The sequence below is a fragment of the Tribolium castaneum genome, chromosome 9 (assembly GCF_031307605.1).
Source record: "Tribolium castaneum strain GA2 chromosome 9, icTriCast1.1, whole genome shotgun sequence".
In the NCBI taxonomy this organism is placed as follows: domain Eukaryota; kingdom Metazoa; phylum Arthropoda; class Insecta; order Coleoptera; family Tenebrionidae; genus Tribolium; species Tribolium castaneum.
Window position 1 is genome coordinate 10,408,276 of NC_087402.1, and position 15,759 is coordinate 10,424,034.

A 15,759-nucleotide genomic window follows, 5' to 3' on the forward strand; every position below is an offset into this window, starting at 1 on the left:
AGACGGTTTTTTCGATTTTTCGAAAAAGATAAAAACTGCAATCGGAATGCGTCCTAATTAAATTAGTGTGTCTCGAGCTCGTAATTAATTGTTCGTTGAATCTAACGTCTTATCGGGCAAAAATCGAAAGTATGACGCAACTGGCCACGTGACGCTTCACCTGTGGTCTGTCCCGAATTTCACCAATTCGGAATTTTCGATTCATTAACGGGAATCTTTTAATTATTAGCATTTTTAACGCATCACAGCACACGAGTTTTGAGACACGTGCATCCAAAACCGGATCGAAAAATCCAAAATTTTCGAAAATGACTTTTCGGCTAATAACAGGTCCCCGGAATTACTTTCGCTGCGCTGATAAGGACCCAATCAGTCGTCCACTACGTGAGATATGAGCGATTACGGCCGGAAAAATTAAAGCACGCGCAAAAATCTTAACGAGACGAACGCAATTCTTTGCGAATAACGGCACCGCAATAATAATAAATAAACTCCGGACTTGGACAGGTCGTAAGTCATTCAGTTTCCGATGAGATAACATCACGATTTTCCTCGATTTCAGTCAACGACTAATGAAATTCACCACTCGGAAGAAAAGAAGAATAAATAACTAGATCGGGTCGAGTTCGGGATTTTTTATGGGCGATAAACGCACGACGGCCGTGTTCTTCGACATAATTAACTCTTGTATACATAATGCTTTGGAGAAATTTCGATAAATTCTTACCGAATTTCCACAATAACGCCAAATCATGGTTTACCGTTTTCTATGCAATTTTACGAGCGGAGTGCGTGCGAAAAACCGACGGTTTTTGCATTAATCAGAATAATTTCAGTTGATTTAAAGGACGACTCGCCAAGAGACTCATCAAACCTGAATTTTAAACCGGGATTTGCATTTAAAAAATTGTCATAAATTTCTGTTTTACAGGGAGTTGATCGACAACCAGTGTCGTAAATAAAAAACAGATGAAAAATTTGCCAACAGGCCGATTTTTCAAACCAACCTGACCTGAGTAACGGCACTCATCATAACACAACCGACTTTCTGTTTTCATATCTGAAAAAGTTGAAGTTAAATTACGCCATAAATTAACGCGTGTATTTAAATGAAAAATAAATTTCCATACGATAAATTACAAAGACAGAGGCGATAGAATATGAAAAAATTTTTTGTGCTTAAATAGATATCTAAAAATTTCTGATATTTATAGGGGAACAAACCAATATTTCACCGATATCTGGGCACATATTTGGGATTCTCATTGGCCGGATTTGAATTTAAAATGCTCGCCTCTTTCGTTAGAAATAAAGGAAAAAATGAATTTGTGGTGAGATCTTGCAGCTGTGCTCGTAAAGAATTTTCAGTCGCTAAATTTATTCATAATGCCCCCGATGATATTTATTGTCCCCCGGGTCTTAATTGCCCCGAAAGCGAAAGTAATCAAAGAGATCGCTTCTCCGAATCGTGAAGGTCTTGAGGGAAAAAAAATCCATAAAATTCCGTTTTTGACACTCGTCATTTTGCATATTAAATGATATGTAAATCGGCTTTTTGAAAAAATTTGCCGGATTCTTTCCCGACCGAAAATATTTTCGGATTTGTTCGCCAGACCGATAAATAAACAAATCATATTCGTAATGAACTCGTCGACTTCTTTACGAGTTTTTAGGAGGATTATGCCAAAAACAACAACGAAACGGAACAATATAGACAGTGATTTTAAATATAAATTGCTTAATAAATACCCATATGCATCTGCTGTTTTTTTGATTCGGCAAGGATGATAAGCCTTGACGTGGATGTATTTTTTGAAATTTTTAAATATTATAATAAGAAAAAGTTTCGACGAAAATAATCCGGAATTTATGGAAATCGACGACACGGGGAAAGTGTCAAAATTCGATGTTTTACTGTTCGTTCTACACCTGACGAAGCAATTTGTCTCGGATGACCCCTAATTAATTTTTATATTTATCGTCGATAATACTCGGGATTAATTAATTCGTGGGAAATCTAGATGCTCATTAATTTTTTCCTCAACACGCCGCTAGAAATGTAAACACTGGACTGAACTCGAGAAAATTATTTATCAATTTTAATTTTATGCACTGTAATAATTAAAATTTGAATTTATGGTTACACCATAAAATGTCTTGTTGTTTCCTCCAGAATTTCGTCTATTTAATAGCTGAAAATTCCGTCCGCCACATCATGCAACCGTGTACTAAAAATGATTATCTCGCTTGGTATTAATGAGAGAAATTCGGTAAAAAGTCCCGTCATCCGTTTATTCCAACTCTTCTAATTAAGATGAAAAATCTGCAGCTACTGGTCGCGCGTTGATTTGGTATGGATCGAGTCCACTTCGGTAATTACAATATTAATTAAATATGTATAAAAATCCGATCGGTATGTATCAAGCATGCGGTTTGGATTTGATATGTAAATTAGTGTTGTAGTCCACGTGCTTCAAATTGGAATAAAATGTAAATCTCCGAAATAAACTCGTCTAATCGAAAAAACGTTTTGGTCACATCCATATATTCCGCTTTTTGCTTTCGTATGTTAAAAGTTGGGTCGTTTGCGCTTCTATTCCACACCAAATAAATCCGGAGATTAACCGGAGATGTCACGTTTGGAAATATCGAAGCTTCAAAAGAAAAACGCTCTGATTAGTATTCATAATGAAACTTATTATGGGCAAGTTTCTCACGCCTTTTACCAACTTAAGTACACTCAAACATGGAACATGTTCACCTTACCATATCATTAATATTCAAACGGAATCGATAATATAAATCTATCCACCGATCGAGATATCCACACCTCAACGAGGCCATTTCACCGCATACAACATCAAAAAGCAGAGCTTTTGTGCTTTCTACGCTGAATCTATTTGTGGTTAGGCAACCAGATATTGCGAAACTATTTTTATTTGGGTAACAAAACGTTATCAAAGGGTTATCTATGAAATACTGTAATTCTAAATTTATTATTATTTAACTGTGCAGATAGGTAATAGTTTTATTCAAAAAAATCATTTGACTTGTAAATACTACCTAACACTGCTCCTACATTTAATTTGGCAGCCGTTCCAGGAATAACGCAAACTGACACCAAAATTTTCAAAATACTTTTATTCTTTCAAAATACACGATTGGTTTATTTTGCAACAAAAGAGTTTTTCTTTGTTGTGGGTTTAAAATGGGAGAAGATAATCATTTAAAATGAAAGTAATTCATTGGATACCAAAATTTACATACAGTCACCCAAAATAAAAATGACGCTCACAACCATAACCGCTATCATAAATCATCAGAAATCGTAAACTAGTTTGAGGATAAAACAAGTATCTTTCACTAATTAAGAAATTTGCGTTTTTGATTTTTAAATACGTTTTTCAGATAAAACTAAGTTTTTTTTAATTTACTAAAAGTAGCTAAAAATCAGATTAATTTAACCAACTTTCAACTAGATTTATTTATTATAACTTTTTACAACAATAAATATTCTGGTCAAATGTAAAGTTAGCTATTTCTGCTTTTCTTGGGCGTTTAAGAACGTGTTAGAAAAAATTTCCCGGAAATTCAGCAATTTAAATTGTTAGTTTCTCTCGACTGCGCTCATTTTTGAGCGAAATTATATCAAAATAAGCGGTCTAAAAATCATGTTTTCTTTCTGAGTTAAAAGTTGTAAGTTTAGAGATGTCGCTAAAGCAAGCCTAAAAGTCACCCAATTTGGCTGAATATGATATAGTTTTTCCTCTTCTTTTAACCAAAAAAAAATATTCGCAAAATTTTACTCATACCAAACCCAAAATTATTCACTAAGTGCTTTCTCTCGAACAATTTTGCTAGAATTACTATTATTTAAGTTTTATTTCAGTTAACGCTTTTGAAACTAAAACTCATTTATTATGTAAGTTCTTGTAAAAACACGTTCCAAAATCTAAAAAAAATTAAATGAAATTGATGTTATAATTTGTCTGTTTCACTTGATTTGGTTTGTTTTTAAATAAAATTTCAATAAAAATAAACTAAAAAACGACATTACTTGTTCAAAAAAAAGTTATTGAAGCTTCAAGTTATTCAAGCTTTGTATTTGACGAAAAATGACGAAAAATGTAGTTGATCTTCAATTTTGTTTATTAATCCGAAATAGTAGACGCGTCATTTTTATTTTTGGTGACTGTACATTGCCTTGTATGCTGTAACATAAAGTACTGTTGACAGCATAAGTACCACCACTAGTGTATAATTTTTGATGACTGTTTTTCCTGTTTCTGGTAGTTTAGAAATCGGTAAGTAAATTGATTAATAATATTACTTTTTTATTTTCGTAAATTTGCTGCCCCGTCCGTTATTACAAACGTGTATAAATGCTGCTCTTATTTTTTACGTCATTAAACAAGATCAAGAATAATTAAAATCTTTAATAATTAGAACCTGTCTGAATACATTTTTTAGAGTTGTTTTCACTCATATGATTTTTTTGTCCCGTCCGTCATCCCCCGTCCATCATGTGTAGAGATAAAGTAAATTAATCACAAGTCGTTACACTTTGCCTTGTTCTTTAGTTTCGTGGTTTGAAAAGTTTCAACAGGTTCTACTTTTCCTTCAAAAATAATTGTAAGAATAAGTGTCTTTTAAATTAACAGAATTTTAAAACGATTGTTTAACAATAATAAGACGTCTTTTTTGGGTCCCGTCCATCATTAATGTGTATTTATTTTTCCTGCTTGTATTTCAGATTCTTCTAAATCTACTGATACTGTTCATAAAAAAATAAAAATAAAAACTTGTGGAAAATGTCCCGTGCGTTAAAATGGATTGGCTGTTTTTTAAGATTTTTAATTAATTTAGATATCTTTTCGTGGCCAAGTTGTCGATATTTCGCGATTCAATCAAAGTATCGGGTCTCTTAAGTAGTCACCTTTCACACCTTCGTACTCGACCCTAATTGACCTCTCTCTGGGAAGCTCTGTTATGACAAGAACATCGAATTTATTTACGACATTTCGGAGTAGCTAATCCAGCTGCGTCAATGTTTCTATTAATTAAAAGTTGAAGTTTAAGTCTCTGAAACCGTTACCGATTAGGCCGAAATTCAATCCGGGTATAAATTTTGGAATCTTTGCTAAAAACATAAAATAAATTCGAATTTTTTCCCACCGTCTTCTCCGAACTGGTGATATAAATCTCGTGCACCCTTAACTCTTCGGAATTCCTTTCGGAGAGCTAATCCTAGCTAAATTAACTCCGATTCGATCGATTCGACTATGATAAGGTGTTCAGTAGCCAGTTTCGGTCATCTCGACAGCAATTAGCTTCAAATACGGAAGATTCTTTGTCGGCTATTTCTCGTTATCGAAATCGGGGTGTCGCATTGACCAAATTCTAAAGATTCTCCAACAAGTGTAGCAGCACCTGTCGAAAATCCACCACGCGATAAGGACGTATTATTTGGGCAAGGCAAGAACTTTCTTGCATGCATATTCATGAGTTCGCATTTGCAGGTGCTCGATTTGATGAAATTTTTTTCCTTTAAGACGATTCGCTTTTCAAAATTCTCGTGACCGATCTCGTTCCATTACCCGATACTTAATAAAATAAGGCCATAAAATATACAGAGGTTGGCAAGCCTGGGTATAAAACGATACCCATCTGGCACAGCGGGAAGCGCCTCATCACCTCCGACCGGCGGCTCCTTAGCCACCTCCCAAACGACTTCTGAACCCAACCGGCAAAACTCACGACAAACCCGAATTGCGGTTGGTACGCCTGACCCAAACAAACGCCACCACTAATTCAATTTTGCAATTAATTAACCAACATGATTAATTAAAACTTGAATAAATACAGTAAACAATAAATAACACTTTTTTGCAACACTCTGTGGGTAATTTTCAATTTGCCGATTGTGAAAGTTCAAAACGCGGCGTCTCGTTCGATTTTTATTTATTAACGCCTTGTGTATCACGTGGAACACCTGCCTACTGCGACTCATTGCCAAATATTGCTTGATTTATTACGGTTCTTTTGCAATTATAATTATTCCAGCGTGGAAATGTGTTGGTTTGGTGCGTGGTGTCGTCGTGAGATACGTCTGGTGGCTCCATCTAACGGTTTTCCACATAAATCAGTGTTAATTAGTTCATGTATCCTAATAATCGCTGCTGGACGATCGAGTGGAATAATTAGAAAAAATAATTTGTAGTTCGGAGGACCACCTGTTAGACGCCTGTATTACGCGTTAATAACGAATATTTAATCAGTTTCCACAATCGACTGATTTGAATAATAATTAAGCAAAGTTTAATTTGAGATGACTGGTAGCTGTGATTTATTAATTTGTTCTGTATATCCAACTGAGAGGAGAGGAAAAAATTAATGAGACGCTTTAAAATGATCGGCCATTATGTAACTAGTACAAGATGGAATTGTCGGCTAGAGGTCAACGGATAGTTGATTAATTTATTAACGCATGCATCGTCTTGACTTTTTATTGCTTGAGAAGACAATTATTTCAAGGGTTAGCTGCAAGTGTCAGAGGAGGAGACACAAGGCAAGGGAGGAAGAAATTCTCGTGTGATTGGAATTATCGATATCATTGAACGGATTGTGTTTGAGGGTGTAACAGCCACTCTAGGAGCCCTTTAGTCGGATTTATTGCTTGTCAAACATCCGGCACTATTGTGTGAAGGGCCTGAAATATGCCTCTTTGACGTTTTTTTGGAAGGATTAAGAGGGTGGTGGAGAAGTGAAAATTGTGAGTGAAATCAAATTCCGAAAAGCCAGTGATCATGTGGCTAACGGTTCGAGTTTCGCAAGGGTTTGGAGCTCGATAACATCGTTCCACCTCCTTCTTGCTTTTTATTGCGGGGACAGCAATTTTAAGGGGTTAGCAGCGACCTGTTGAAGTCAAACCACTCGTCCAGATGACAACTGTACATTTTTTTTTCGATAGGGTGTCTTGAAATTCTTGTTTGATTGGAATTATCGATATCATTGAACGGATTGTGTAACAGCCACTCTGGAAGCTCTACGACGTATTTATTGGTTGTTGAACATCCAGTCGTGTCGTGCAGAATCTGTCGATTTTTTCCCAGATTAACGAAGAATTTGTTGTCGTCTCGACGAAACGAGTAAAAAGTCGCCGGTCATTTCTAAAAAGCTCCTCAACGCGCCACAAACAAACCTAAATTAATTAATCCATCATTTGAAATTGTCCTCATCGCGACATTCCTTCAAACTTATGTCATGTAAAAGTTAATTGTCGGTCGTATAATGACCGAGTCGTAACCGTTGGGAATAAAAATAATAATCGAGCGAGGCGAACATTTATGACTTTTTTAAAGTGTGTTTCGTGAAAAATTCTTCGGCGCTTTGTTTCTTGCCAAATTACCAAAACGGTAATGGACCTATTAGTACGCCCTAAACTGACAGTTTTATGGCGCGGTGCGCTAAGTGCATTTTTCACGTAGTACTGCACCACATGGCGATGGTGGAGATCCAACGTGCAATTACCGAGGCACATGTGGCACTCCGATATCTATTTTTACAGCGAGACACTGCTTCGATCTAACATTTGGCAGCCATGAGAGCCGCTTCAATCAACGGCGACGGTGCATTTCCTTGCCGAAACCACCGACCCATATGGTCCCCGTTATGCGACGGCACGCCAGACGAAGAGACGGCTTGCAACCACCACTTCAACCACCGGCCTCGACCTTGCTCCATCCTAAAAAACCACTCCACGTCTTTCACACAACATTTTCCAGCACAAACTCTATTTTGTGAACAAATAAACCGCTTTTGAAATGCTTTCCTGCTCGTTCCCGCACCTAGACCAGGAGCCAATTGAAAATAAACAATCAGAAGATAAAAAGACTAGAAATCGCTCAAAAGATTGCAAAACCCCTCTAAAAATTATCCCCAAATTCAATTACAACTACGTAGTTTTAGAAAAAATACAGGAGTTTCCTTGAAATTTTAGTGGTGATGCGGTATGTTTTCTCAGTCTCTGATATAATTAGTTTTTAAAAAAAGGTCAATGCTAGTTTTTGTAATGTAAGGAAGAGATAATCTTAGACACTTGTAGCAACATCCCTCTCTCTAACAATGATATTTATCCTAATGTTCCAATTTTTCTTGTTGTCTTAAATTTTTAAATAGTCGCTGAGGAAGTGCTGATGTTGAAGCCCGAAACACAAGCATTCCAAAACATTTAAACCAGTAAGCCTTGATTGGTTATACTTTTCAAAAATGTCTCTACAAGAATCTGGTTTCCAATTGGATATTAATCTGATGGCTCTTTTTTATTAAAATTAAGAAAAACACAATTAAATTAACTTTATTAAAATTAAGAAAAATCTCTTCAAAAAATAATACGTACCATATTCTCTCACACATTGGAAGATAAGCGTAATCTATTTTTTTATTCTTTTCACACATTCAGTGTTGAGTTTTCGTGTTATAACTCTTTCTATATTAGATATTCATGTAAAGTAATTCCTCGAGATATTAGTATTCGATAAAACAGTAAAATTATTATTATTCTAGGGTTGATTTCAATCGATGGAATGTATTAGAAATTCGCTTTCTCAGAGAGACTTTTTTGAAGAAAATGCAACTGTTAGAAAAATTTTAATTACAGAACACTTTGCTAGATTATATAAAAACTAACATTTGTTCTTTAATTTTTGTTCCCAATTCCAAAAGCTTCATTTTTTTGGTATTCTCAATTACCGCAATTATTTTTCTGTAATAAGAAGTCACTGCTCTTATTTTTAATTTTTAAACTAATTTAGGAATGTCGTCATAAACTAATTCTTCTATTATGTCTGGTTTTATACCTCAAATTGGAGCATATATTAAGATGTTAAGTAAATTCCCACCCAATTTAAAATTTTTATTTAGATCAAAATGCCTATCGGCCTGACGGCCTTCACCAGTTCTTCGTCAAAACACTTCACATATAATTATTGTAATTAAAATCAAACATTATTACATTAAACACTTAAAATCAAGATTAAACTTTAAAATTTGTTTGCCCTTTCTTTTCTTTGACAGCCATTTGTGCCGAAACCGGTATTCTGATCTAAATAAAAATTTAAAATTGGGAGGAATTTTACTTCAGACATGTACTTATAGCGATTAAAACTACTTGTCTACTACTCAAGTATAGTGATTAAAACTAGTATTTTCTTTTACCAGAATTTTTTATTCTCCAAAAGTAATTCAACATTATAATAAAATAACTACTTAGATTATCAGCTTACATCCCTATTGCATTTAAAAGAGTTTTCTAAATCCATGACTTCTCGTAATTATGCTGAGGACAGCCTTAAAAGCCCATGGATTTTATTTTTGAAATAGTCGAATTTGAATGACATGTAGAGACTGAGCCAAAGTTAGTCACTTTTCCAAAAAATTCTCGAACAGGTCGTTTTTATTTTTTCGAATGTTACATTTTGACGTCATAGTGATATTTATGATGTAAGAAAGATCTTTGTGTAATACTCTCAATGAGTTTTACAACTTTTTTATTTTGATTTCTTTGTTTTACAGTTTTTCTTGCTAGAATTTTTTGAATTTTTTATACTCATTTTATACTTATTCAAAACTATAAAAACGCCATCGTCGCATTGTCTCTCAAAATTAGCTGTTATAAATTATTCATGCACTTCAAAAAATAATAGGTATAGTTATTTATTTAACAAGTTTGAGTGTAAATCGGACGTTTTATGTCACGAGTGGATTATCAAACCACTATTTTACAATTTTTTATCAGTCTTATTTAAAAAAATAATTCGGTAAAATGCGAACTTGGCGTTTTGAACAACTAATAGAACTCCATTTAAAATTAGTGATCCAGACTTCGTTCCTATATAACATAATTTCAAAATTTTTGACATTGATAATTGATTTAAAATGTAAAACAATAATCAAAAACCTGAGTTGTCATTAAAAAATTTAATATGATGTTATTACTCAAAAACGAATGACGTCAGGTCAAGTCAGGTCAGGTGATGACTTTATAGTGTCAAATTATATATTTAAAAAAATAAAATCGACCTGTGCAAAAATTTTGACTCATTAGGAAGATACGATTTTGTGCGTTACTTTTAGTTCAGTCTGTATTTTTTTAATTAATTAGGTCGAGTATTTTTTATCCATTCTCACTGTGAAAAATGTATTGGTAAAAAAAATTTATTTAGAAATTTTTATCTTATGTTCGATAAATTTTTATTAGTTTATTTCCCCAAGCAATAAAAAAATTGCTTCTACGATTCCTGCTTTTCTGCTTTTACTACATGATATCCAAGCATGCATTTACATTACGCTAAACTGACTCTTTGCATTTTTTTTTATTTTAACGGTCGGTTTTAATGAGTCGGTTAGTAATTTAAAGTTTATTTAATTTTATGGATTAGGGCCAATTTTCCGAGAAAAAGCCCATTTCCGCCGACTTCCGAATTTGTGTGAAAATCTTGCGATAGGTTCCGTTTCCTGTATCGAATCCCCGTTCGTCCCCGTCGTTGTTTACCGTCCGATTCCCCTATGGGCAACAGCTGTGATCTAAAAACCCACCCCTGGAACAGGGAGGGGTCGATTTATGTTACTGGTCTCGTGCCATGTGCGAAACAACGTTGAGAATTTTTAGTTGCGTTCGATCTTTAGAAATACGCGCACGCGACACAATTCAACCCATCACCAATTACCCAACATCCGGTCCGGCATTGAAGTCATCCACTTAACAGATCTGAACTCTGACACAGACAGTAGTGACTATGGCCGGCGTCAGTGTGGTATCCCCTCATAAAATCAACGTCCTGCAGCAAAACGACCGTCGCGAAATCATAATTCTCCGAAAAAACCCTCAAGACGACATCCTCCTCACAAAAAAGAAGTCGAAACCTGGAGGCAAAACCGCCCCTCAGCCCGTCGCCGTTGCGCGAAGAAACGCCCGCGAACGCAACAGAGTCAAGCAAGTCAATAATGGCTTTGCCAATTTGCGCCAACACATCCCGAATTTCATCGCAGCCGCTTTCGAGTCCAACAGTCGAGGGGGCAACAAGAAGCTGAGCAAAGTGGAGACCCTCCGCATGGCTGTGGAGTACATCCGGAGCCTGGAGGACCTCCTGGCCCTCGACGAAAGCACCGTTTCGTCCTCCACCTCCTCGATACCCTCGCCTTCGACCACCGACGACTTGTCAACGAACCCCACGCCACCGCCGCACTACACCTATCAGATCATCCCCTACGAAGCGCTCAATGTCGACGACCACATCCTCTCCGATCCTAGTCTCATGGACGCCGATTTAGAGTTTAAGGGTGCTCAGGACTTGTCCCTGTTGCACGTAAGTGACTCCTTATCCCCGGGGATATACAGTGAACAGAGTTTATCGCCCGATACGGTTTTCGGAGACGATGGGAAAAGTGAGGACGTTCCGGTGATTTCGCTCAAGAACGAGAACGAGCTGCCGCAGCAGCACAAGACGAATGTTATGGATGTCATGCAGTGGTGGGAACAGCAGCAGACGCCGCGGTCGACCATTAGTTAGTGGAAACGATGGTAAGGAGGTGGAGCAGGGAGTTGGAAGGAAAACGACTCTCTGAAGGCGAAAAAATTACCTTCCCTAATGATCTTTTAATCTTAATTCCGAAAATTTAATTATGATTTTCTTATTTTCTTCGCAGTCTTGTGTACGCTGAATTTTGCTTTGACGTAATTAATTCTAGTTCTAACTCGACTCATTCAGTTGAGTGTCGATTAATTTCAGTTATTAATTTGAGGCATTAACGAACACGTTACAAATTAATACGTGGCCTAAATTGGAAAACAAATTATTTTGATCTATCGACAAGAAATTATGATAATTAATTAAGTTAATTATGTATGAATTCTAACTACATACAACTACTGCTTCCAGCTTAACACTGGTTATTAATATTGATTTAAAAAATTGCGTAAACCCAATTTGGTAACCAGTCAAATCATTTAATGTCAATACCATAATTTTATAAATAACAAGCAGATCAATTTTTCTCTCTGATCATTAATCTGCAAATCCAAAAACTAAGCAATGACAATACAAAAGATAATATAATAAATCTTTAACGTAATTTGATCGAATTCTGATCAAATGAAATTATTATCTTATTAAAAATATTCATTAGACATCAACACCTTAATTAACTTATTAAATTTTGGTCAATCTAGAATCGACGAAAAATTATGATACTTAATTAATTAAGCTAACTATGTATAAACAGCTTATGATGCCTAATTATAATATTAATGTCATTTATAATTAAACACATCTGTAGCTTCCAACTTTAACAATTATTGTTATTAATAATATTTGAAAAAAAAACGGATTGAACCCCAGTTTAAGTAATTAATTATATAAATTTCAAGCATTATCAGTTCCTAATTAAAACTTTGTGTTCCAATAACTTTTTCAATTATCTTGCCTTGAGCTTTGGCAAAATTATTTATACTAGTTCTAAAATGACTAGAGCATGAGTTCATTTCAGTTATAACATAATTAATTAATTAATTTACAACTTATTATACATATACATAATTTTTGAGTAGCTTCCAATAATATTGATTTTTATTAATTGAAGAAATTAATTTAATGACGAATGCAACCTACACCTAATTAAATTTAATCTTACTTATCTTTACTAATCATTTCTATTTTTAACTTTGTTTCTGATAATAATTATTATAATTTTTATTAGGATAATAGTAATTACTAATTACACAAGGTAAATCTGCTAAAAGTCATTTTAGTAGGTATATCTTAAAAACTAATAGTCGTCCGGAAATATGAAATACTTTATAATGTTATTTTTGCATTTGATTTTTTTTTAATTTCCTATGTCTTTAAAGTTTGAACTTTCTTCTTTAAAGTGGTTGAAGTCTTACTCTTCTACGATTCTTAGTTTTGTATAATATTTATTTAAAACAGTATGTTTTCGTCAAAAATATCAAATTAGTAGGTATCTCAAAAACTTTGCAAAATCGACCAGTAAAATTTAGGTCAAAATCATCTGAATTGAAAGTTATGTCCAGTAATAAAAAGTAATGTGTTCCTTTTCCAAAAAACATAACATTGTACTATATTGTAGCTTATTTCAGAAACACCCCTGTATAAATTTAAAAATAATTTTAGGTGATCCAGGGGTTAGTATACGGGGTGAATTTGATAATTTTGCATATATTTTAAGGAGTGATAGTAAAGCTCAAAAGAAGTCATAACTCAACTTGCCTTTTCCAAATGTTTATAGTTTCTGAGATACAGAGTGGGTGAAACCTCCATTTAACCGTCAAAATAATGTTACATTTAAAAGAATGAACTTTGTTGGTAAATTATGCAAATTTTCTACCTTTTTTAGAACTCTTTTAATGTGAAGACAATTTTCGGTAGCTGTTTTTGAAAATTATAAAAAAATTTTTTAATAATTGGTTTTAAAAAGTAATCTCAAAGATCATATTCTTTTTTATTTTCGTTTACTCGCTGACTAAAACCCTCTATATCTCCGAAAGTATAAACATTCAGATAAGGCAAGTTATTTTGACTTCTTTCGGGCTCTACTATCACCCCTTAAAATATGTGCAAAACTATCAAATTCACCTTGCATACGATTTTTGTGGAAAACATTTTTCTAACATTTAAAGGTCAAGAATGGACTTTACCAACTTGCTGGGACACCCTAGACAACTAATTGTTTTCCTGAGACTTAATTAATTTTAGTTCTAACTTGATTCATTTAGCTGGGTTCTAACCTTTAGAACTTGTGAATTACTAATAATTTTACCACCTAATTTGAGAAATTACCTCACTTGAACTAGAGATTCTAATTGAAAAAAAGCTTGATTGCGAGCTGAAATTAACTCTAAACTCTAAGCCGAAGTTTGGACAAGAGTTGGTCTCTTTGGTTCATTGTAAATTAGATTCGATTCCGGTGGGTAATAAGTCCGGGTTTTGCGGGCACAGTTCCGGTCAAATGTCACAATAAACCGCCTCAGCGTCGCTTATAAAATTTTTTGATGGTGTTGGCCGTTCGTCGCGCAAAAAATTACCTGCTCCGTCCCTCTGTTATTATTCGTCGCTCCGGTTCTGTACCCGAAGACACAATTCACTGTGATTGCTCGCCGTGACATTGAGGTAAAGTCTGCGACCTTTAATACGTAGGTAGATTGAAAGCGGCTTAATACCCAGCCAACTAGTCCTTTCATAACCCAGACGGACTTGAGATGTTTGAAGACGCTCGCATGAATGGGAACGCGAAGCCGACTCCGGAAGAGAAGAATAGGAACGTGTTTTTTAACTCGCCACGCGCCCTTTTCCGTTTGCGACCGTTATGGCCACTGGGATTTTTTGCCCAATTCGGAAATTTTTCCCACGACTTCCGGTCGTTAGCCAACCGCCGACGAGCTTTTTTCCACTTTCCTGTAAAGTTTCCCGCTCGGAAAGGACCGTTTTATCCGTTAAAATTCTCGATTCGCTAGGGCATAAAACTGGCTTTTGTCCCGAGGATATTTTATATGCACCTTCGTCCCGTATGGGAATTTATTCCCACCGAACTTGTTTTTCGTCAAACAGGTAAAATCTGAAAGGGGCCCTTTGCACGCTCCATTTTCGGTAGTTCATAACGGCCGAATGAAGCTGGTTTGAGGACCCAGAGACTCGAGAAACCGGAGTTAATTTCGCCGATGATTGATTACCGGCGTGACAGTTGAATTAAACTTGATATTTTTGCAAAAAACCACTCTTTTATTATAAACAAATTCACGGGGCGATGATGGACGATGGTAAAAAGACACTCGACTGCCTCCGAGTCGGAACGATAAATCTCCGGTAATGAAAATTTATTTCGCTAAAGTTGATTTGAAAAAATGTGGCGCTATAAATTCGACATTGCTTAAATCATACCTGGGCTGGTATTCAATTATGTGATTTATGGGAGCCGATGGGAAATTATACCATCGATGGGAGACAATGGGAATACAAATAAATCAAGCTTTAGTCGAGACTACAGGAAGTAAATATTGAATTTACTGTGACAAGCTCAACTTTATTGCTTTTTTCTTTAATATTTGTTTGATTAGGTTCTTGCGGTAGCCGATTCCCGGGCCCTTAATGGAACCACGTGCAACCTTGCTATTCTTACAAACTAATCCTATTAAAAGCACGGCTTTCATTTCGAATTTTGTTACACAAACAACGATTCTAAAGCATCTTCAGGTACATAGGCACCAGCGATTTTTTACAGGTAGTCCCTTTGCCAGTAAAATAATGAGCAATTACAAAGGGAGTTTCACAGATAGGGCCCTCCAAGACCCACAATTTACATAATTTAAACATTTTAATTTCTGGATATTTATAGAGTACAATTCATTTGTCTTGTGTTTTTGAGTTGAGCTCGGACAAATAATTTTTTGGGTTCTCAGATTTTTTTGGTGGAAATTTTTCACAGGTAATGATCAATTACAATAGAAATTTCACAGATAGGACCCCATTGAAGTCCCCGAAATTATCATAATTTCGACATTAGAGAATCTGTCCCCTTTTTATAAGAACATGTGTTGTAATATTTCATCGTGGACGATTCAATTCGGACAAAAAATAAATTTTGAGAATCTCCGAACCGCGACAAATCTCATTAATCTCTCATTCACCGTTCGTAGGAGGTGCCAATACATCAGCTTCTTAGCGTCAGAGCATTTAATCGAGCTTA

At 35.2% G+C, this 15,759-nt stretch overlaps 1 protein-coding gene across 1 annotated transcript; it reads left to right on the plus strand.

Annotated features, from left to right (window-relative positions):
* The first annotated feature begins 10,796 nt into the window (after window positions 1–10,796).
* Window positions 10,797–11,570, plus strand: Ase (asense). Its single transcript, NM_001039444.1, has one exon. It carries the CDS (start codon window positions 10,797–10,799, stop codon window positions 11,568–11,570), a length of 774 nt encoding a protein of 257 aa, NP_001034533.1.
* Window positions 11,571–15,759: the final 4,189 nt, after the last annotated feature.